Source organism: Hakea prostrata, chromosome 9 (assembly GCF_041222555.1).
Source record: "Hakea prostrata isolate BN-2017 chromosome 9, UWA_Hpros_2, whole genome shotgun sequence".
NCBI lineage: Eukaryota > Viridiplantae > Streptophyta > Magnoliopsida > Proteales > Proteaceae > Hakea > Hakea prostrata.
The window spans coordinates 15,804,168-15,829,230 of NC_142608.1; the positions used below are offsets into that span (position 1 = coordinate 15,804,168).

At 38.1% G+C, this 25,063-nt stretch overlaps 1 protein-coding gene and 1 pseudogene across 1 annotated transcript; one reads left to right on the forward strand and one right to left on the reverse strand.

Moving 5' to 3' along the window:
* Positions 1 to 278: 278 nt before the first annotated feature.
* LOC149004831 (fructose-bisphosphate aldolase 1, chloroplastic-like) lies at positions 279 to 3,470 on the reverse strand (annotated as a pseudogene).
* A 149-nt stretch (positions 3,471 to 3,619) lies between these two features.
* On the forward strand, positions 3,620 to 24,899 carry SWI2 (switch 2). Its single transcript, XM_089169325.1, has 8 exons — positions 3,620 to 4,251; positions 5,355 to 5,461; positions 14,324 to 15,251; positions 15,330 to 15,577; positions 23,114 to 23,240; positions 23,325 to 23,600; positions 23,701 to 23,971; positions 24,583 to 24,899. The coding sequence occupies exons 1-8, from the start codon at positions 3,841 to 3,843 to the stop codon at positions 24,897 to 24,899; spliced, it is 2,685 nt and encodes an 894-aa protein (XP_089025451.1). The 5' UTR covers positions 3,620 to 3,840.
* Positions 24,900 to 25,063: the final 164 nt, after the last annotated feature.

Consider the following 25,063-nt stretch of genomic DNA (forward strand, 5'->3'; position numbering starts at 1 on the left):
TGCTTGGATAATCAGTTAGTGCCATAGTGGTTTCTGTCTTAGGCTTTCTATTGTTAGATTTCAATGTAAAGCTCATGTAACAACTGTCTATGATAGTAACAACTCATATTGGTTCACAACTTGCTCCTCCAACATTAATAATCATGAACTAGTGCTGCTAAGTGCTAACATGGCATCAGCATGCCCTTGGTTTAGGGAAATTGCTAGTTTATAGATGTCCCAATCATGTTCTTTGGTTATGACAAAACAGTTGCATCAAAACCCATGAGCTACAAGGTTCAGGAACTCAGTATGTGTATTCCTTTGACAAACATACCCTTCTTGGCGTCCTCTGACTCGCCTTCACCTGTGTACTTTCCAAGTTGTGCTAGGGAGTTGGCCTTTGCTCATACAAGGGGAGTTTCTTGTGTAGCCTTCACATTCTCTGGCCTTCCTGCCCATGTCTTCAGGCAAGTGTTCTGAAGTGCTCTTGCATAAGAAAATGAAACATGCCGGGTTTGCTCCTCAGTTCATAGCATTCAAGTTCAAAGTTGCTTCGACTTCTGATTGCCCACCTGAAAGGAACTATTTTGCCAAAGAAAAAAGAAAAGCAGTTACAAGGTAAACTTTCAATAGAAGTTCATTTTTCTTCATTTTTTTTTAAATGTTTTTGCCCCCTCTTTTTTGAAACAATTAAAGTATGAAGAATGTCAAGATAAGCATACCATAATTCCTGGGACAGCAGGGGGAATCCTTCTACGAAGAAGTTTCAGAGTGTATTCAGCAACTTGCTCTGGTGTGGCTTTCTCCTTACATTCAGCACTGGGTGTCACCATGCTGGGCTTGAGCAGAATTCCTTCAAACATAACATTGTTCTCTGCCATGTAGAAGAAAACCTCTGCCCACACTTTCAAGACTACCTCAAAGGTCCTGTCAATTCCATGCTCTCCATCCAGTAAAATTTCAGGTTCAACTATAGGAACCAAACCATTATACTACATCAACAAAATGAGGAACTAACTAGTTAGTCCTATGTCTTTACTCTAACAAAAAGTACCACCATGCATGATTCGCTCGTCTCCATTCTTTTAATAGGTTTTAATTTAGAAAATAACTTATCTTAAGCTAAAGTTATTTGATTCATTAAATTTACAAGTCGCGGTTACTATATCCTTGTTCATGTAAACTAAAGTGCTCAGTTCTTCATGCTGGTACTTCTCTAATGAATGCTTTTTCAGTGTCTTTGAAATTTTGATAAATTTAGGCACGAAAAATCATGGACTGATAAGCTTCTGTATCTTTGCATCCTCATTCTGTGGTTTATCTACTAAAATGCTAGGTGTGGCTGATAGTGCATCAGTGAACACCATGACCCTTGCCAGTTGCCAAAGTTCTAAGTTCACAATCCCTAGTTGTTTGTGGATCAGAAAGAAAACAGAAGGTGAGAGCAGTTCAGTGTATCAGTCTGTTGCTATTTTTCATTCTAAATTTCTTGCCTAGCTACATTGGACTCTAAAATGTGGAAACAGAAATGAACTGAATGGTCTGAGTTACTTGTGCAATAGCAACATATCTTGCCAACCCCCAGGCAGCTTCCTTCACTTGCAAGCGCAAATGGCCCGTTTGGAATACTGAAAACAGTTCGCCTAGCATATGATCAACAACAAAAATCAGCATTTGCATATAGAAGTGTAGAAATAGAAAGTAGGATGTTACTCCTAGAAGCTTTTATGTGTATTCACCATTAGGCAAAGCGTGCCCCTTGCTCATAGTATGCTGCACAACGAGATGCCAGACCATTGAGTCCTTGGCACCATGATTCATCGTTTGATCCAGCCAGTGGCACCAGTCCCTACGTATAAAAATGGTATAGAATCATAAACATGACAAAGGGGCCAACAACTTTAATACAAAGATTTATGTCTATATGCATGCCTCTTGTTATGATCATGCATATGGTTCATTTTCATGTAGCAGTTTGTCATCGATTCATTGTTTCTTACATTTCCTTACCTTGTCAACCTTGATTCCTGGCATTATGTTCTGGTCCTTGAGAACATCCACCATTTTCTTACCATCTACTGTAGACTGATAGAGTGTTTCCTCAAACAGGATTGCTCTTGAAATGTACTGGCCCAAACCCGGAACAGAGACAAAGAGTGTTCTGTATGCTTGGCGGTTAGCCTCTGTGTTTTCAGGACCAATCTAGGCCAATCTCTTCCCACAAGTTGCATTTGATTCAACCATGGCCAATATACCTATGCCAGGTGATGCAATGCTTTTCTACAAATACATGACAGTTAGGCTCAGATTTGATGGTATAGAATGATTTACTGAATCAGAAAATTAAATTTGTAAGGCTGTCATGGCCGCCATAACTAAGGCAATTGTTACTTCTAGAGGGCTTGTGTTTCTACATCATCCTCAAGAAAATTTGTGCTCTTGTGGAGGAGAAACAGGCAACAGTGAAAGGAACATGTCTAGGAATGACTAGATAGTTCTGAATTTGGTTACTACACACATTCAGTTGGTTAAATCCTGCGCCCCTAAACATGGACTAACCCAGATTCCCTGTGTGGGTCTAAGATTCATAACCTGTGTTTTATTAATTTCATTTGCATCTCTGGCTAATAAACCTTTCTTACTTTAGTCAACTTTAGCTTTATGTTAGATGAAAGTTACTGATTCTTAATGAAGTGGTAGCAAGAAGCGAAAAAAACTATCTAGATAGAAAGAGATAAGAAGCAATGAGTAACAACTAACACAGATAACTATGAAAGTTAAAGAAAGAACAGATTAAGAGAATACCGACTTCTGGTATTGCTTGTGAAGAAGGTATCAGGATCAATAGACTTTAAAGCTTCGAGGAAAGTCCACATATTGCCAATCAAAATTTATAGCAGAGGAAGGAGGAGAAGAGCGGGGGAGAGAAAGCGAGAGAGATTGTGACAGACCAAAGATGGATTTTTGTCCACCAAGTACAGCTACAGGGGGATTTCGGTTGCCTTTTGAAAGAAAGAAAAAAAAATCAATTCATTCGAGCAAATCCGTGGAACAGAGGGATTTCGGTTGCTTTAATTTTCTCTGTTCTTTGTTTGGGAAAGAAATGAAAAAACGAGTCTACCTGGTAGAGAGGCCGAGAGAGGTCGAGAGTTGCAGAACTTCTTCACCTTCTGATATTGCAACTAAAGAACAACGAATGATGGTTGAAGCGACAAAAATCCGGTGATTCGTGAGGAACGATGGCACCTGAGGTCTTCAAATGGAAGAACAGCGGCAGCGAACGATGGCACCTGAGTTCTTCAAATGAAAGAACAGCGGCAGCGAACGATGGCACCTGAGTTCTTCAAATGGAAGAACAGCGACAACGAACCACCTGAGGTCTTCAAATGGAAGAACAGCGGCAGCGAACGAGAACACCTGAGTTCTTCAAACGATGGCAGCCGAAGAGGGAAAAACTGAACGAGGGAAGAAGTTCGTTCAAGCCCCATCTCTGATTTTGAAAATGAAATGGTTTTGATCGTTGGATTAGAATTTAACAGGTGTCAAAAATCCAAGGGAGAACAGGAGGAAACCGGAGGGTGTCAGAACAGCAGCGGACAAAAATCCTTCAGTGATTGTTATAAACCCAACGAAAAATTATTGAAATTTGAAAGTTTGGACCTGAAAGCTGAAACAGGTTTTGTTTTTCAATCGAGATGCTCCACCTCTTTGAAAATCACTGTGTGACATTCCACATCACCAGTCGGTTTTCAAGATGCTTTTCTCAACTCGAGAGAAAAAACAGAGTTATCCAATTTTAATCCATAGAGGATCCGAAGTCTGAGAATAAATCTTTCGAAAATTGAGGAGACTTCATCAATGTCTCTAAATAGGTTCAAAGACACCCTACGGCCTTGCAGCAGTTTCTCCTCCATCTCTTCTAACACCCAGTCTTCAATTTCCCAAGATTCTGATCTAATTACACTTCCCAGGAAACCTCCCAAATCATCTCTCTCTCAGCAACTCCAACGCCTCGAAGACCCTTCTCTCTTCTTATCAAATCAAACCCCACAAACCCAATCAAACGAAGAGAAAGTAGCATTTAATGGGGGGAAGGAAGTTGACGTTGTTGGTACTGATGATGAGGAAGATGAGGAGGAGAAAGAAGGCTTCACACATGGTTCCCAACGCCGTAGGGATGAACCCGTCTCTGCTCTCTTTCAACTTGGGGCAACAGGACCTTTTGAACCTATGCTTCTCTCTTCTCCTGGAGAAAACCCAGCAGTACGGGTGCGTTTTTTATCCTTCTTTTGAAATTCAATCTATAAATTTGTTGTTAATTCCTTTTGCATTATTCGAGGTGAACCTGATGCCAAACATCTTCCCCCTTCTCAATTCAGGGTTTATTCAATATTTGTACCCAGGTGTTGGGCTTTTAGTTTTTGTTTCAAGGGGGAGGAAAACCTTTCTTGCTTCCAGTGACATTGAACCACGACCGCATACTGAATTTGATGCTTTAAGTTTTTAGGATTAATTTATTCAGATGAAGTCTAGGATATTCCATCTCACATAATTCTGCTAAAACACGGAATTTTGGATGAAGAGGAAGACAATAGCTTAGACAAAGTGGAAACCCCTCAAGATTAAATGGAGCTCTATTTTCGAAAATAGGAATGGAGTGTAGGTAGAGAAATCAGAAGCTGCTAGGAAAGGATCCAATTTTTGAACTGTATCCGTATCCTAAAATAAATGATTAAGCACAACAAAGGTGATGTCATACAGCTGAGAAACGGGTCTTGCAAAGATCAATCAACGTATGAAAACTTTAGAGGGCTGTATTGTCTCGGCAGATTCTATAGTTGACATGAAAACAACCACCCCCACATTTTTGATACAGAACACGGTAAATATATAATTATGGTGAATTATCGGTTTCGAGCTTGCAAGTTTTTACGAGGAGAATATACTATTCTAATTTGTGGATGTACCATGTCATTTTAAGCCAATCATCTGATGATGCTATTGATTTTGGCTGGTGAGATATTGTGGATATTGATGTGGTAGTTCATAAACAATACTACCTGAGTGGCTTATTTAGAACTTGAACCTTCATTAATTGCCCCAGTCTATTTTCAGAAGCTTCTAATTTAGGAGTGTTCAAGGGATTTAGAATAATTTGAAAGTGGTAGATCATTGTCATTATAATTTTCATGCATATTCTAGGAGTACACATGGAAATGGAATACTGAATGGGCTCAAGGTAAGATAACAATTTATTTGTCAATTTGAGGAGTGTCATTAAGAAAAATCCTTCAAAATAATTCCTGCTGGGAAATTATGTCAACATATCCAATGAATTTACTGATGAGATTCCCCCCCCCCCTCGCTTGTAGGTTCCTGCTTCTATCAATTGCAGGCTTCTTGAACATCAAAGAGAGGGAGTGAGGTTCTTATATCGTTTATACAGGAACAACCATGGGGGTATCCTTGGAGATGACATGTAAGGTTTTGGCCACTTCTATTTTATATATTCAACATTAACTTTGGTCCTATCTGCATTTACCTTGCTTCTTCCCAAATTCAGCATGATGATGTGTGAAAATGATAACCCATTTAAAATTTCTCCCTTGGACTGGGTGGATATGATTATTAATTAATCATACAGGGAACATATCGTTTGCTTTTCGAGGATTTTGGAGGGCTTTAATGGCTAGTTTCACTTTAGATTGTTGTACGTAAATGACATATTTGTTCAACTCATCTTTGGAGGTCAAGGTGGGGGTAGGTTGATAGTTTTCTTACTTTAATGATAAGGGTGGGTTCTATCAGCTAATTCACACAAGAGTCTTGCAGGTAAAACACAGTTTTCTTCAAATTATCTTTGGAGGTCTTCAAGGTTGGGGTTGGTTGATGACTTTTTGGCTTAGAGTCTATGAGTAAAAGGGCTATGGTGAATGTTAAATTGCTTCCTACCACCGAACACTCCAACTCCCCCCATCCCCCGGGCGGCCAAATTAGGGGAAAAAAAAAAGATTTGGAGAACTGTTAGTCCTTGGAAAGACATTCTGTCAGGTTCTATGATATAGACATATACTTACTATAAAACTGCGGTTTTTTTGTCGACAATTGTATATCCTTCTGCCATACAAAAAATATTTAAATAGTATCCATATCCAATTATAGTTACTTCCTAATTCAAGCAATATTGCTTGAAACACTTATCTTTTGTTGGCCTTTGGACCATCGAGCTACAGAATGATTTAGCAGTGTTCTATTATAGTTTAGTTTTGTTCATCTGCAAAGAGAATTTTTTGTGGCTGATACTAAAACTAGTTAAGAGAATATGATGGTTTCCACATTTTTCATCAGCAGCACAAGGTAAACCTTGTCTCCTCAAATACAGATTCTCTATGTGCCCTTTACCACGATTCCATTTTGCCTTGGGCCTTGTCATCAAATATTATGTGCTTGTTTCAGCTGATATGTTCCCTCTTTTCTTTCTTGACATTCTCCTTAAGCATAGCATTGGTTTGGTTGGACATGTCTGCATTATGGATTGAGAACTTCGTCATGATGGCATACTTAGTGGTCCAAAAGAAAGACAAATTGCACTTCCAAGCACGTGATTTTTTTTTTGGACGGGGAATTTTTTTGGCCATCTCAATGTTTTTTTGACTTAGTTTGACAATAAAAGTTTGTATGCAGCCTAATTTGGACCTTTGAACACGATGGCTCTATCTAATTTTGTAAAAAGTAAGTCCAGAATGAGACTTTGGCTTCGGACCGTAGGTTATTATACACATACAAAAACAATAACAATAAGCCTTGTCCCACCTAAATGGGGTCGGCTACATTGATTCTTGCCTTCCAATCAGTTCTGTTTGAGGCCATGTTAAATATAAGACCTAAGCTATGCATATCCTTTCTCACCACTTCTCTTAAGATTATCTTAGGTCTACCCCTAGCTCTTCTAATTCCTTCAATCTGAATTATATTACTTCTCGGTACAGGGGCATTTATAGGTCTCCGTTGAACATGGTTGTGCCACTTCAAATGACTTTCCCAAAGCTTATCACTTATGGGAGAAACTCCAATACCACCTCTAATATGATTATTTCTTTTACTCTGAGTTTATCTATATAATTCTTTTTAATAGTCAACACTCTAACACTTTGCGTTCATCATTGTTGGTCGAGCGACAGTCCTATAGAATTTTTCTTTAAGCTTTAATGGAATACGTCGATCACACAAGACCCCGGACGCACCTTTTCACTTCATCCACCCAATTTTAATTCTTTGGCAAACATCATCCTCTATATCTCTTTTATTTATGAGTGAACCTAGGTACCTAAAACAATCACTCTGAAGAATCTCCTTATCATCAAGTTTCACCACCTCATTGTCTGCCCGATCATAACTAAAGTTACAAACTAGATATTTTGTCTTTGTTTTACATAATTTAAATCCTTTTGATTTCAAAGTTGCTCTCCATGATTCTAACTTGGTATTAATCCCCACTTGAGTCTCATCTATGAACACAATATCATTTGTAAAAAGCATTCACCAAGGGACTTTGTCTTGAATGTCTTTGGTTAATTCATCCATTACAAGTGGAAATAAATATGGGCTTAAAGTTTATTCTTGACATAACTCAACTGTAATTGGGAATTCATTACGCTGTCCCCCATTGTTCTTACACCTGTCACTGAGCCATCATACATATCTTTAATTATGTCTACATATTTTACTTGTAACACTTCTTTTCTTTAGTACTTGTCAAATTATTGCTCTAGGAACTCTATCGTAAGCTTTTTCTAGGTCAATAAATACCATATGAAGGTCTTTCCTACACTCTCTATACCATTCCATAAGTCTCCTGATTAGGTAAATAGCCTCCGTTGTAGATCTTCCCAGCGTAAACCCAAACTAGTTTTTCGTAATTGTGGTTTAGTGTCTTAAATGGGTTTCAATTACTCTCTCGTATAATCTAATAAAAAAGCAACCTTATTCATTTGATGTAAAAAAACTTTAATAACCATTAGAAATTTGAAACTGTGAAATTCGTTAACCTTCATATAGACCTCATCAATAAACAAACAAAACAAACAACAGTTAGCCTTGTCCCAACTGAATGGGGTCAACTACATAGATTCTTGCCTTCCAATCAGTTTTATTTGAGGCTATGCTAGATACAAGGCCTAAGCTATGCATATCCTTTCTCAACACTTCTCTTAAGGTTATTTTAGGTCTACCCCTAGCTTTTCTAGTCCCTTCAATCTGGATTATATTACTTCTCCGTACAGGGGCATTTATAGGTCTCCATTGAATGTGGTTGTGCCACCTTAAACGACTTTCTCGAAGCTTATCACTTATGGGAGCATGATGTAGCACAACCAGAAGTTACTATTCATGCTACAGTAGTATGAACAGTAACCTAGATGATGATTTCATATTTGGTGGGCCCCATGTCCAGCTTACATGGAAATAGATTCAAATTTGGTGGCCCAAACTCCAGCTTGCAAGGAGATAAACTAGGAACTGTTTTTTGTGGGAGTTCTAAAGATAATTTAGAATTTTGTTATTTATTATTGGGATAATCATGTAATCAAAGTTTTTATTTGGATAGGATATCTAGGATAAGTTTTAGTTAGTTTTAAATTCCTAAGAGTCGTAGTAGGATCAGTCTTTTGTTAGTTTTAAATTACCAAGAGTCCTATTATAGTTGTTTTCATATCAAGTATGTTTGTTTTGTTATTTAAACACTTGTAATCAGCTTATTGAGGATGGAATAGAAAAAATGAATGAAAGAATTTGAAAAAAAGAGCTCACGTTGCTTTTTTTTCTTCTCTCTCTCTCTCCTGGCGGAACCAGCACTTCCCCCTCTCTCCTCCTTTCACCCTTGTTTCCCACTAGAAAAATTCTCCTTGCTCTCCTCTACAAAGATCTACTCTTTTTTTTGTTGGAGCAGTTGAGTCAATTGATGTAGGAGAAATCCTAGAAACTAGGGGACCTACAAAGTGGGCTACTAGACACTTAGAATTAAACACCTATTCTTGATAGATAGTAAAGAAAGGAATTTGCAGCACTTGAAATATGATTAATCATGCATGTAAGACAGCTAAAGTAGAGAAATAAACACAATAAGTCTTACTGGTAAACACAACTAAACAAGAATCAATAGGGAAACAAGGGGATGGGGATCTTGGCACCATAACACTAAATTGAATGCAAGGGTATTAAGAAACTTAAAGAAAAATAGAGCTGTCCTAATCAATATCAGATCTCTAACAAGGAATTCAACAATTAACAATGTAAAGGGAGTCTTGGGAAGTTTTTGTTTTAAACAAAACTATTGCCAAAGAATAAATGAGAAATATTTTGGGAGAGATAATGTTACCTGCTGATCCTGGCTGCAAACAGGGGTTAGAAAGCATCTAGGAACATAAATAAGAGAAAGAAAAAATATTTTGAAGTAGTGGTGAATCCTAGGAAAGGAGAAAAAAATATTTTGAAGTAATGCCGTATCCTAGGAAAGAGAGTAGATGATAAGAGAGAGGGAGAGAAAGAAAAGAAACAAAGAGAAGGGAAGGGAGACTAACAAAAGACAACTAGACTGCCATATAAGGGAAAGAGGGAAGGAAGAAAAAAAAACAAAGATTTTTTTTCTGCAAGAAAAAACAGAACCGTGGGGTTTGGGGAAGAAGAAGAAGATTTCTAGGAAAGAAACTAGGTCTTTTTTGAGAGAAAAAAGAGAGTAGATCTTTGTAGAGGAGAGCTAAGGGAATTTTTCTAGTGGGAAACAAGGGTGAAAGGAGGAGAGAGAGATTACCTGGAGAGAGGGGGAAGTGCTGGTTCCGCCTGGAGAGAAAAAGCAACGTGAGCTCTTTTTTTCAAATTCTTTCATTCATTTTTTCTATTCCATCCTCAATAAGCTGATTACAAGTGTTTAAATAACAAAACAAACATACTTGATACGAAAACAACTATAATAGGACTCTTGGTAAGTTAAAACTAACAAAAGACTGATCCTATTAGGACTCTTAGGAATTTAAAACTAACTAAAACTTATCCTAGATATCCTACCCAAATAAAAACTTTGATTACATGATTATCCCAATAATAAATAATAAAATTCTAAATTATCTCTAGAACTCCCACAAAAAATAGTTCCTATTTTATCTCCTTGCAAGCTGGAGTTTGGCCCCACCAAATTTGAATCTATTTCCATGCAAGCTGGACTTGGGGCCCACCAAATATGAAATTATCATCTAGGTTACTGTTCATACTACTATAGCGTGAACAATAACTTCTAGTTGTGCTGCATCAGAGCAACTCCCAAACCAACTTTAATGATCATTCTTTATCTTATCCTTCCTAGTTTTTCCACTCACCCATCTTAACATCCTCATTTCTGTTACACTGAGTTTATCTATATGATTCTTTTTAACAGCCCAATACTCTGCACCATACATCATAGCTGGTCAAACCAACAGTCCTATAAAATTTTTCTGTAAGCTTTAATGGAACACGTTGATAACACAAGACCCTGGACGCACCTCTCCACTTCATCCACCCTATTTTAATTCTTTGAGAAACATCATCGTCTATATCACCTCTTTTATTTATGATTGAACCTAGGTACCTAAAACAATCACTTTGAGGAACCTCCTTATCATCAAGTATCACCACCTCATCGTCTGCCCGATTATGACTAAAGTTACAAACTAGATATTTTTTCTTCGTTCTACTTAGTTTAAAGTCTCTTGATTCCAAAGCTACTCTCCATGATTCTAATTTACTATTAATCCCCACTTGAGTCTCATCAATCAACACAATATCATTAGCAAAAGCATACATCAGGGGACCTCATTTTGAATGTCTTTGGTTAATTCATCCATTACAAGTGCAAATACATATGAGCTTAAAGTTGATCCTTAATGTAGCCCAACTGTAATTGGGAATTCATTAACACTTGTCATTGAACCATCATACATATCCTTAACTATGCCTACATATTTACTGGCAACACTTTTTTTCTCTAGTACTTGCCAAATTAATGATCTAAGAACTCTATCATTGGCTTTTTTCTAGGTCAATAAATACCAGATGAAGGTCTTTCCTATATTCTCTATACCTTTCTAGAAGTCTCTTAATTAGGTAAATAGCCTTCGTTGTAGATCTTCCCAGCATAAATCCAAACTTGTTCTCTGTAATTGTAGTTAAGTGTCTCCAACGGGTTTTAATTATTCTCTCCCATAATTTCATAGGGTGGCTCATCAATTTAATTCCCCTATAGTTATTATAGCTTTGAATATCTCATTTATTTTTGTGAATTTGAACCACGATGCTTCTCCTCCATTCATCTGGCATTTTTCATGTGCTCATAATCTTATCAGACCACTTACTTAACCAAACTAGTCCATGCATTTCTAAGCTTTTTCATGCTTCTATTGGGATTTCATCAGGACCTTGTGTCTTGTCGAGTTTCATTCTCCTTAATGCTTCTTTTACTTCGGACATTGAAATTCTCTGCATATAAGTTCAAAAATTGGTGCCTTGGTGAAGACCTCGTCAATACATTTCACAAAATAACAACCTCACTTGACTCACTTGCCTCACTTGCCTCACTTGCCTTACTTGTACATGAATGTTGAAGTATTAAACTGTTAATACATCATTTCAATGTTCAAATTCTGATTTGGAATAGAACCTGCATCAATCAAAACTCTGAAGTATGTTAGCCTCTACATTGAATAAGAAGGATTCCATGTCATCATGGTGCCAAAGAATTGCTTGTACTATTACCCACAATGCATAGAATGGTGCATTTGCATAGTTCAGGAGCAACATTGTAATATTTGAAAAGGCGGTTGCACAGCTTGCGTTAAGGATCCACCCACTACTGTTGCCACCAGGTTATTGAACATCACCTGCATGTATGGCTGGGTTGGGGCTGTGAAGAAGTCATCCACAAATCTATCACCATATTGAGAAGGTACCAGTGATGAGTGGGGATAGATTGTGACTGGGGCTACCCAAACTAACTGTAGTCACTACAGTTGAAATCAGTACTCTCCTCTCCATAATCTATTCAGGCGAAGATGTATGTCACGGATGACGATGACACTCACACTTACATACTCATGCTTATAAAACTTCATGTTCATGCTAGAGTCTTCATCCTGAGCTTGTGATCATATTTTGTGAGCCACGATTAAATCTCTTGTACATGGTAATGGCACTTTGGCTCAGTCTTGTGTGCTATGGACTCTCACTTTTGAAATGCATCAGATTCCATTCTGTCTCCATACCATAGTTTTGGGTTGGCCTTTGATTCATTTCTGATCCCTTGTGTCTTGACTGCCTTTCCTTGATTCAATTCACTAGGCTAGATCTAATTAGACATTTCATAAACAAGGCACTAGTACCTTGTGTTTGTTATCATCAAAATTAAGTGAGGGGTGATGTGGCAATCCCCAACAGTAGAGCATGAAGGCATGTGTAGAATTGGATTTTGAATGGAAATTACATGAGAGAATCTGATTCTTAAATGTATAGTCAGCATGTGGTAAGTCTGCATTTTCAAGGGGCTATATCCAAACTTAATTATGCTTACAATGTATTTCCTCCTGAATTCTAGTTTTTATCCATCTTATGACCAAATCCTGAATTCTTGATCTTGTATACTTCAAAGTGAGTTTAGCATGGTCTTTCCCTTAGAAAAATTCTGTTTAGGGAAGTTATGCATGCATTGGCGACATCTCATGCGTATACTTGTCCTAATCTATATGCGTGCATCTATGTGTGAATGCTATTCATGACCCCTTATCTTGGACTGTATTGGTGATTTCCTTGTAAATTATTGTTTTTGATAACAACATTATTGCTTATGTGATTCATCATTATTGGGTAGATATTATTGACATATCTAAAATAGACGGTTACATGTTGCATGTATATATATATATATATATATACAAATGTACATTGCATACATAAACACTATGGGAGAAGATACAAGTATGTCTGTGGGACTTTATGAGGTGCCTATGGTGCAGGAGCCTTGGTACGGCGTGGATCAGACTTCTCTACCTTGTAGGGACCCATCTGGCTATGGACGGAACAATGTAGAGATAAGTTCCTAGAATGACAGGGGCCTTGTATTTGCGGGGATTTCTACACTGTATTCATATGAATGTGACTGGCAAAAGTGAGGGTTAATGTATTGCACTATATATATGCATTTTAAGAGATTAATTCCAATAGCGTGTGATTCTTGTTTCCTTACTAAGTTCTTGCAAGCTCACCCTTATTTATGTTCCCCATATGATGGTGTGATTATGAGAATGCTAGACATGCAGAGTCTCAGTTTGAGAGATGAACACCATGTCTAAATTAGTAGTTAGATTTTTGTTTTTAGTAACACTTGGGTGTGAAGACTTATTAAATTTTTTTTTTTTTTTTGGGGGGGGGGGGGGGTAAGATGAATGAAGACTTATTAGTCTGGTAGATTTTTTTTTTTTTGGGGGGGGGGGGGTAAGATGAATGAAGACTTATTAGTCTGGTAGATTTTTGGAAAGGACAATATGTGGGCAGTTTTGAACTTCCGTTGTTTTATTTAAATTGGTTTAATATTAATTTGAACATTATTATGTTTTGATTTAATTGACTGTGTAAGACTTCTGCTGGATTCGATGTATTTTAGTTGCTAATGAGTCAGGATTTTCCATTGTCAGAGATATCCCATCAAATCGGGAATAGAAGGGTGAAGTTACCCCCGGGCTTACTTCCCTAGGTAGGAAAGGTAGTTCAGATTCCAACCTAGTCCTCTCTTCAAATCCTTAGCTCAATAAATAGCTTTCTCCACATGGCAGGGCTAATTCCTTTTCAACAAACCCACTGGTTTGAGTCATCTCCTTTTGATTACGTGGGTTGACTCCAATTGGGTTCGCTGTAGCACCTCCCGCCTTTCATAAACCCCCAAGAAGATGCGGTCTGGGGAATTGATGTTCTTACACCCAGTGGGGTGGTCAGGTGTTTTAAAGGATGATGCTGATGATGCTGGCTTGCATGTGCCAACATATTTTTTCTGATATATGTGCAAAGTTTGTCACCTTTTGATGTTTAAATTAATGAATGAGTGCAGGTTAGATTACAGATTCTTACATAAGTATTATAGGAGTAATTATGTGGAAGAAGTTTGAGGTTTTTCTAAAGTTAATAATTTTGAAATGTTTGGGTTGATAGAGTTACTGCTATATGGGAATTGGAAATTTATATGAAAATAATCGTTCCAATCCATATGTTTTTATCATCTTTTACTGATACATGTCTTAGGTTTATCTTTTGTTATGCTGAACAGGGGGCTTGGGAAAACTATCCAAACAATTGCGTTCCTGACTGCTGTGGTTGGAAATGATGAGGAAGAGGATGACTCTAGTTTACCGAAGGGGGACCGGTTGGCAAAGAAAGGGTCTGTGTTGATCATCTGCCCTACTTCTGTCATTCACAATTGGGAAGATGAATTTTCTAAATGGGGGACCTTTAGTGTTGCTGTTTATCATGGACCAAACCGTGATCTCACTTTGGAGAAACTTGAAACACATGTGGTTCAGATACTTATAACCAGTTTTGATACATTTAGAATTCATGGCTCAAGCTTAGCTGAGGTCAAATGGGATATTGTGATAGTTGATGAGGCACACAGATTAAAAAACGAAAAATCAAAACTTTACATTGCATGCTTAGAAATTGAAACCAGGAAACGCTTTGGTCTTACTGGTACAGTAATGCAGAACAAAATTATGGAGTTGTTTAATCTTTTTGATTGGGTTGCACCTGGTTGTCTAGGGACGAGGGAACATTTTCGAGAGTTCTACGATGAACCACTCAAGCATGGTCAGAGGTCTAATGCTCCCGAACGATTTGTTCGGATGGCAGATGAGCGTAAGCAACACCTAGTGGAGGTTTTACATACATATCTATTGAGAAGGACCAAAGAGGAGACCATTGGACATCTAATGAGGGGTAAAGAAGATAATGTTGTGTTTTGTGCAATGAGCAAGTTGCAGAAGCGTGTGTACAGTAGGATGTTACAGTCACCAGATATTCAATGTCTGATAAATAAAGACCTTCCCTGTAGCTGTGGAAGTCCTCTAACTCAGGTGGAGTGCTGCAACAGGACTGTGCCAAATGGAATAATATGGCGTCATCTTCATAGGGACAACCCTGAAGGTTGTGATTCATGTCCCTTCTGCCTTGTACTTCCTTGCCTTGTAAAGCTTCAGCAGGTAAATTTTGGTTTATGTTATTTTTTTCTTAGTTCCATTTTCTTTTATTGGTTGTTTATTTGTTAAGGTGTCTCTCAGATAAGCAATCATCTGGAGCTGATTAAGCCTAATCCCAAGGATGATATAGAGAAACAGAGGAAAGATGCAGCATTTGCCTCTGCCGTCTTTGGTGCTGATATTGACTTGGTTGGCGGAATCACTCAGAATGAGAGCTTCATGGGCCTTAGTGATGTTGAGCATTGCGGAAAAATGCGAGCTTTGGAATGGTTTATGTCATCATGGGTTGTACAGGGTGATAAAATTCTTCTGTTCAGCTATTCTGTCAGGTGCGAATCATGCTTGGACTTCCTTCATTTATCCCATTAAGAAGATGCTATACCTTTTGGTATACTCATGTTATCTTTCAGTCCTGGTTTCCCCTATTTGCTCTTCTGGTGCTTTGTCCTGGTATTGTTTTGCTGTTCCTGGGTTTCCTAGTTCACGTCTTTTTATTCATTTGGTATTATTTTGCACTGGACTGTGAATGGAAGTATTAGTTTCTTATTTAATTCGACTTGTCTTGTGCTAGTTGTAAATAGCTGCTCCTAGAAGAATTAAATTGGGTTGATGTATGATAACTTTTACAAGAACTTAATCTTATTTCTATGTTTCTACCCACTTGAAATCATAATTCTACGGCTTTATTTTTCTGGAAACTTCAAATATGAGCCATGAGAATCCCTTAAAGAGAATGACACTTATATTGTATTAGATTAAGAGTTAGTCATTAACCACCTAAAAGGAGAGAATGTTTTAGAATTGAAAATACCTGTCTTACAAAGAGCTGTTGGGCTTTTGTTGGATTAATCTTTTCTTTATTTTCTTCCTTTCAAAATTCCTGCCCTTCCAAATTTCTTTGTTTCCTTAGATTTTGTTGGTTGAGTTCTACTTGGAGTTCAACTCTATTAGGATTTTTGTTCATGTAAGTTTCTATTTCTTGTTATACCCAAGTAAGGGTACTCATGTAATAGTATTATGTCCACTTTATTATAAATAGAGGGCTTGAGATCACGTTGATAGCCATTCTACCAAAATCACTGTTTCTCAACATGGCATTAAAGCCAAAGTTCGACTAGGGAAGAACAAGGAACCCAAACCCCATCGATTGTGGAAAGGAAAAAAAAAAAGAGAGAGAGAAACTCATCGAATCTCTTTTGATTCTGCATCGCAAAACTTGCTGCTGCTGGAGAGGAGAAAAAAAGAAGAGAAATTCATCGAGTCTCTCAAGATTCTGCATCGCAAACTTGCCGCTGCTACTCTACTGTCGACAGACCTGCTGCTGCTGCTCCACCGTCACAAACATGAGATTAACCTGCAGCCACCATCGCCTTGACCTGCAACACCCATCGCAGCCTTGAATTGACTCTGTTTTTCACCTGCAGCCACCATCGCCTTGACCTGCAACACCCATCGCAGCCTTGAATTGACTCTGTTTTTCACCTGCAGCCACCATCGCCTTAACCTGCAACACCCATTGCAGCCTTGAATTGACTCTGTTTTTCCTTTTTTGAATCAGATTTATCCATCGACCCACCTTCCGCTATGCTTTCTCCTGTTTTTTCCCCTATTGCCTCTGTTTTTCTATCTCTAGGTTCACTTTTGAGTGATATGAAATCCTTTTTTGAACCATTGAAAGAAAAAAACTGATGTTCCAGGGGGCTCTTTTGTGAATTAGCATATTTTCTGGGGTTTATTTGTGATTACCCATATTACAGGGTCTGTTTGTGATTTCCTTTATATCCAAGGTTCTTTTGTGAATTCTCATATTTCTTGGGACCTATTTGTGAATTTGCATATTTTTAGGGACCTATTTGAAAATTCACATTTTTTTGGGGTTTATTTGTAAGTTTCCATAACTCCAGGGAGCCTATTTTGGGGGAAAAAAACATGTTGTTCCTTATATGCACCTTTTGAATCCTACCATTCCCTAGATTTGTTTGGATGGTTTGGCTATTGCATTTTGCGATGTTTCAGTTATTTTGATAGGGTACTACTGATGGTACTACTACTCCCTCTGACTCCAAACATTACCCCACTTTTCATCCTCTTTCGGTACGATTTGATAAAACAAATTATTTGATCTGGTCTCGCACTACTTACCTGACTATTGTTGGAAGAGGACTTGTTGGACACATTACGGGCACCACTATCAAACTTACCACTATAAGTGTCTCGCAGGATAAATGGATCTCGAATGACTCTCTTATTATGTTATTCCTTTTGAATTTCATGAATCCAAATATTGTCCATGGATACCTATTACTTGATACTAGAGCCCAAATCTGGAAGGCTACTACTGAAACATTTGGACAATTGGGGAATGATGCACAGATTTATGCGTTATGGAAGAAGCTTCATGAGACTACCTAAAAGGAACTGAATGTGGCCCAATATTATGCCGAGTTGTGATCTTTTTGGCAGGAGTTGGATCATTGTGGGTATTATCACCCCACTAATCCAGATAATGTGGCTACTTATAGGAAGCATGTTGATAAGATTTGGGTATATGACTTCTTGACAAGTTTGAATATGGAATATAATCATATCAGAGGCAACTAGGCAAGTATTAAGTCGTTCTCCCTTTCCTACACTAGAACAGTCTTATGCCCTTGTTTAGTGTGAGGAAAGTCGTCGATTAGTCATGCTTCATGCTCTTATTGTGGAGACATTCGCGTTACAATCTGTTAGCACTAAATCTGATTTGGCTAAGGATATTGTCAAGTGTGAGCACTGTTACAAACCATATCATACCAAAGCCAGTTATTGGAAGCTCCATGGGAAACCTGTTGATTTTGAGCAAAAAAGGGCACAAATAAGGGAAAACCGAAGGATAATCTTTATAAGACAGTTTCCACAACATCCTCTGCAAACATTGATTTTTCACAGGAGGAGTTAGCTACTCTACGACGTATTCTGCTATTTTTTACTGTCGTTACAACCTCGACTACTGCTTCCTCCACTACCCATACCAACTCTTACCTTGCTACTTCATGTAAAAATTTTACAGGCTTCCATGTTTCTTCGGTTTTTGCTCCTTGCATCATTGATACAAAAACCACAGATCATATGATAGGTTCATCCTCCTTTTTCTTATATTATGCTTCAGCTTTTGGAAAAGATAAAGTTCGAATTGCTGATGGCTCTTATTCTTCCATTGCTGGAAAAGGGACCATTTAGCGTTCTCCATCACTTTCTTTGTTTAAAGTTTTACACGTTCCCTCTTTCTCTACTAATTTGCTCTTTATCAGTAGTCTTACACATGACTTGAATTGTAAAGTGACTTTTTCCCCATCTTACTGTGTCTTCCAGGATCTGGTAACGGGGAAAGAGATTGGATGTGGTAAACTAGACAATGGACTTTATCTGTTGGAGCCAATTGGAGGATCTACTTCTGCTCTAGCTGTAGCTTCTAATCAGATCTATTCGGTAATATCATAACTTCATCAGTGACACTGTAGGCTAAGTCACCCCCCTCTAGGAATCCTTCATAAAGTATTTCCTAATTTAGTTTCTTCTTGTAAAAAGGATGAATATTTTGTGAAGCCTGCATTTTTGCGAAGTAGACTCGTATTTATTTACCTTTTCTTCATAATAAAAAATCTATTCATTTTGTACTAATTCATATAGATGTGTGGGGACCTTGTCGCGTGTGTCTTTTACTGGCCGTAGGTACTTCGTTACTTTTATTAATTGTCACTCTCGTTTTACATGGATTTATCTTTTCAAAAAAATCATTTTTTTTTTAATGTTTTCGTGATTTTCATGATATGATTAAAACTCAATTCAATGCCACTGTGAAGATCCTTTGCAGTGGCAATGGCACAGAGTATATTAATGATGAATTTCAGAGATATCTCTTTGACTCTGGCATAATACACCAGACTAGTTGTTTTAATATCGCTGCCCAAAATGGGGTTGCTGAAAGGAAGAATCGGCATCTTTTAGAGATAGCTTGTTCACTTATGATTGCTATGGATGTCTCTGACCAATACTGAAGTGCTGCTATACTCACCGCCTCTTACCTTATGAATAGGATGCCCAGTAGAATACTTGTTTTTAAATGTCCTAATGAGCTTTTCCAAGGAGCCTCTTCTTTTGTTATTCCCCTAAAGGTTTTTGGATGTGTGTGTGATGCCAGAATCAAGCCAAGCTGGCTCCCCGCCGCCTACACTGCATTTTTCTGGGGTATTCTACGATTCATAAAGGGTACAAATGTTATCATCCTCCTTAAAAAATCATTGTTTCCATGGATGTAATTTTTAACGAGTCTTGCCTTTACTATACACCTCTCCAAGGGGAGAGTCCTAGAGGAGAGGTGTTCTTTCCAACTCTAGACCTTTCTATCACACCACCACAACACATCTTAGGAGTTCAATAAGTGTTTCCTGATTAGGGGGAGACTTCGGCCAGTAGTATACCTGAGGACTTCAATTCTCCCCCTTTATTTTCTGAACCATGTGAAGAACCTGCTCGGGGGGAGACCACTCCTGTGAGGCACACTATTGATGTCTATTAAAACAAGATTGACCAGAAAAAGGATGTGCAGATTTATCAGAGGAAGAATTACAACCAGTTAAAGCAGGTGGAGAAAGGTGACACATTACCACTTCAATCTCTTGCTCAAGAATAAGATTTTATTGTTCTCCCTGAGGTATCTTCTTCTAATCTTCCTATTGTTATTATAAAAGAAGTCAGATCTTGTACTCAGCATCCCATAGCTAAATATGTTTCTGATGACTCTTTGTTTGACTCTTACCATGCTTTTATATCCTCTCTATTATCTATATATGTTCCTAAAAGTTGGCAGGAAGCCTATGCTAATAAGAGATGGAAGGCAACTATGGTAGAGAAAATGCAAGCAATAAATAAAAATGATACTTGGGAGTTGGTTACCCTTCCTCCAGGAAAAAAAACACCCGTGGGCTGCAAATGGGTGTTTGTGGTAAAACAAAATATGGATGGATTAGTCAATAGGTTGAAGGCTAGACTAGTTGCAAAAGGGTTTACCCAGACCTATGGGATGATTATCATGAAACTTTTGCCCCTATTGTGAAACTAAACACTGTTAGAGTTCTATTGTCTGTAGCTATGAACAAAGACTGGAACTTGCACCAACTAGACGTAAAGAATGCCTTCTTACATGGGGAGTTAGAGGAAAAAGTCTATATAGAAATCTCACATGAAAGCCAATGACAATACTGCAAGGAAAGTTTATCGGTTAAAATCATTCTGTGTGTTAAAACAGTCTCCAAGATGCTAGTTTGGACGCCTCCTGAAGGCAATGACTTTTATTGGGTACAAGCAAAGCAATGTTGATCATACACTATTTGTCAAGAAGTCAGGTACTAATATCACACTTCTCATTGTTTATGTGGACGATATTGTCATCACAGGGAATGATGGAGAAGAAATTCGAAGGTTGAAGGACTTTCTTGGCAGAGAGTTTGAAATTAAAGATCTAGGGAAATTACAATACTTCTTAGGGATTGAGGTGGCTCGATCAAAGAAGGGTATATTCCTATCCCAAAGAAATTTTGTCTTAGAATTTATTATCAGAAGTGGGAATGTTGGGTTGTAAAGCAATTGGGAGAAAAATCCTCTGCTGTGCACATCTCCCTGTTGTGCACTGCAGTGCGGCACCACAAATTGACACATGGTGTATTCTTAATAAACAACTCAGATTAGAAGGCAGGGTTTTAAGTGAAAGTGACCCATCTTATGACCCATTTTAACAAAAAAATAACCCGTTTATTAGACCCGGTTCTAAATATGTTCCCAAAATTCTCCCATCGTTCCCACACACTCCATCTTCTTCCCTCCATCGATCTATTATCTCATTGCTAAGAACGTCTCCCTGCTGGATGTTTTTTCTCCTACAGGTAAGGCCTTCTCCTTTGGCCACCCAGATGTGACTCCTCCCTTCTCTGTTACTCCTCCAGAATTTCACTAAGATTTGCAGCTTTTTGGGTGAAAGGCTCTGCGCTGATAGGTTAATTCCTTCATCTCTTTCTAGTTTCCCCTGACTACTTTGCTTGATTTACAACCATGATAAACACTGCGGGAAAATGTTTGGTGGTTCTACTGCTAAGGTGTTCTTGGTTCCATACTATTCGTTTCCTTAAATTTAAATAAATTTTCAGATTTTTAAGTAAATCAATAACCTCACACCCTGTAGCTCTATTTTTGTTCCCCTGTTTACTGATTTTTCCCTTTTTTCTTTTCTGGGTATGGTTTCTGCACGACATTTCGATGATTTATACTTCTGTTTTAGATTCATGAATGGTTCTTTCTTCACTATACGTTGTTTCTCCTATGTCTACTGTTGCATTTGTCTAGGTTTCTCAATTTATCTGAAATAGTCCAGTTTTCATATCTCTGAAAATATCTTCTACTACCGTGTTACTTGACTGAAATTTCTGGTGTCATTATACTGATGTAGGTAATTATAACTCCATAGGGTTTGAATTATGGCTTTCATCATGGTGTCACTTTCAAGCATAGAATGGGAGAAGACCTTACTAGCAGGTTGCAAGAGAAAATACATCCAGCAGAGAGATGTGCTTAGCAATGAGAGGAAAAGAAGATCGATGGAGGGAAGAAGATGGAGTCATGGGAACGATGGGAGAATCTTGGAAACAAATCATTAGGCAACCATATTTAGAACCGGGTCTAATAAACGGGTTATTTTTTTGTTAAAACGGGTCATAAGATGGGTCACTTTCACTTAAGACATTGCCTTTTAATCTGAACCGTTTATTAAGAATACACCATGTGTCAATTTGTGGTGCCGCACTGCTGTGCACAGCAGCAGGAGATGTGCACAGCAGAGGATTTTTCTCTAAGCAATTGATACCCCTATTGAAGCTGGAGCTAAACTTAAGGAAAAAAAGGGAGAACCAGCGGACAAAGAAAGATACCAAAGGCTGGTAGGGAAGCTTATTTACTTGTCGCACACTAGGCTAGACATCGTTTATGAAGTGGGGATAGTGAGCCAATTCATGAATTATCCATATTTAACTCATATGAAGGTTGTTACCAGAATACTGCACTATTTGAAAGGAACTCCTGGAAAAGGAATACTTTTGTCACCCACTGATAATCTAAGAGTAGAAGCATACATTGATGCAGACTGGGCTAAATCTCCAGATAGGAAATCAATTTCAGGTTACTGTACCTTTGTTGGAGGTAATCTAGTTACTTGGAGAAGTAAGAAACAGAATGTGGTAGCTTTATCCTGTACTAAAGCTGAATATAAAACTATGGTTCGTGGAGTTTGTGAGCTACTATAGTTGAAAGGCTTGCTAGAAGAAATTGGAGTCCAAGTTCGAAACCGTATGATGCTATATTGTGACAACAAAGTTGCTATTAGTATTGCCAATAATCATGTGCAACATGATTGAACTAAGCACATTGAAATTGACAGGTTTTTTGTCAAAGGAAAGTTGGAACAATGGCTCATCTGCATGCTTTTTGTAGGTCTGGAGACCAAGTGGCAGATATTTTCACTAAAGGTTTAAAGGAAGGAGATTTCTTTCCTATTGTAGGCAAGTTGGGCATGACTAATATCTATGCCTCAACTTGAGGGGGAGTGTTGGTTGAGTTCTTCTAGGAGTTCAACTCTGTTAGGGTTTTTGTTCATGTAAGTTTCTATTTCTTGTTACCCAAGTAAAGGTATTCATGTAATAGTGTTATGTCCACTTTATTGTGACCACACTAATCAATTAATCATTCTACCAAAATCATTGTTTCTCAACAGATTTAGTGTGTTTAAGCCTTTCCTTGTACCTATATTATTTTGACTTGAAAATGAACTTTTCTTGCAGGATGTTGGACATACTGGAAAAGTTTCTCATACGTAAAGGTTATTGCTTCTCCAGACTTGACGGTTCAACTCCAGCTAGCTTACGGCAGTCACTTGTTGATGACTTCAACTCAAGTCCAAGCAAACAGGTAGCCTATGAGCTGGTATGGTAAAATATTACATCATCAAATATTTGTAAATAAATTGATGTTTGCATTGGTTTTCTTTGTCAGGTGTTCCTCATATCAACTCGAGCTGGAGGGTTAGGCCTGAATCTTGTCAGCGCAAATCGTGTTGTAATATTTGATCCAAACTGGAACCCAGCACAGGACTTACAGGCACAAGACAGGTCATTTCGTTATGGGCAAAAACGACATGTGGTAGTCTTTCGCTTTCTTGCAGCTGGCTCCCTAGAGGAACTTGTGTATTCCCGTCAAGTATACAAACAGCAGCTATCAAACATTGCTGTTTCAGGAAAAATGGAAAAACGTTATTTTGAAGGTGTACAGGTATGAAGGCTATGGTTTCTTGGTCAACTATGATTGATTCTTATATTGTATAAATAAAAAAGCATTTTTTAAATGTTCACTTGTGGTAACTTCCTTTCAGGATTGCAAAGAATTTCAAGGTGAGCTTTTTGGAATTTGCAATCTGTTCCGGGATCTGTCTGATAAGCATTTTACAAGTGAGATTATTGAATCACGTGAGAAGGGGAGACAAGAACATGGGCATCAAAACAGAAAGAATGGCCCAACCGAACTGGGGGAAAATGTTGTTTCATCTAAGGAAGAAAGCGACATGTTTTTGTCGGGCTCAAAATCCAGAGAATCTGATGACTTGGACCAGTCTGTAACTGATAATCCAGTGCTTGAAGATTTAGGTAACCTTAATTGTTAATTGTTAGTCTATTCTTTCTTCTTCTTTCATGATTTCTGCCTTTTGTATGTGTGAATCTGAAACCATGTCATTGGTTGCTGTGTGTGTGTAGTAAGCAAGGGGTTTATATCAATTCATTTTATTTTTTCACTAAAGACCACTTGCATTAGAAACAGAGAAAGGAAAATGTACTGTTTAGAGCATGCGAACCCTGTGAATAGGGTATCAACTCCCCACTAGGCTAGTAGAGCCTCGCCCATGGGAGATGACAATTGATTTTTTGCTGCTAACCCCAAGAAAAAGACCACAATCGGGTTAGTGTCCCAAAAACTGAAAGATTTTCCAGATTTCCCATACAACTGAACTTGAGAAAGGTTGCAGTGCCCTCCGTTTTTGCAGTGCAAACCATGGAACCACATTTTTCTTGAACCATGAAAACCATAGCAGACTGATTGCATTACTGTTATTTTCAGTTCAATATCTGTGTAGAGTCATGGTACTCGAATGTCTTTGGTGATGCAATTCTTAAATTGGTTGCTGAGAGGGTCTGCACTTTCCATGTTTCTCCCCTTGTCAAACAATTCTAATTTCTAACATCAGTTTGATGCCGTGCAGGAATCGTCTATGCTCACCGTAATGAAGATATTGTCAACTTCGGCCCTGGGTTTCAAGGAGGGAAGCCTGTGACCATATGCGAGAACGATACCACCGGACAGCCACAGCCACGGGGACCCAAATTAGGGATAAATTCAGGCCGAACCAAAAATATTGGTAAAAGAGAAAAAGCTTCTTTGAAGCAGCAGAAGAAGGTTCAGTTCTGTCGACTTGCTCAGTTTATGGGAATGGGTGACATAGAGTTTAGTAAATGGTTACTGTCTGCTTCATTGTCAGAGCGGGAAAAAGTGCTTTGTACTTACAGAAACACTAAGTAAAGTTGAACAGTGGCTGAAGGAATTAACTCATTTTGAAGTTGTATAGGTTAATCTTTACTTACTGTTGAGTCTGTAAAAATAGTTGATGTCCATGAAAGATCTCCGTATACAAAGTTGTATTATGTGCCACACAAGATTACTGAAGAAATTTCTCCTTGAAAAAG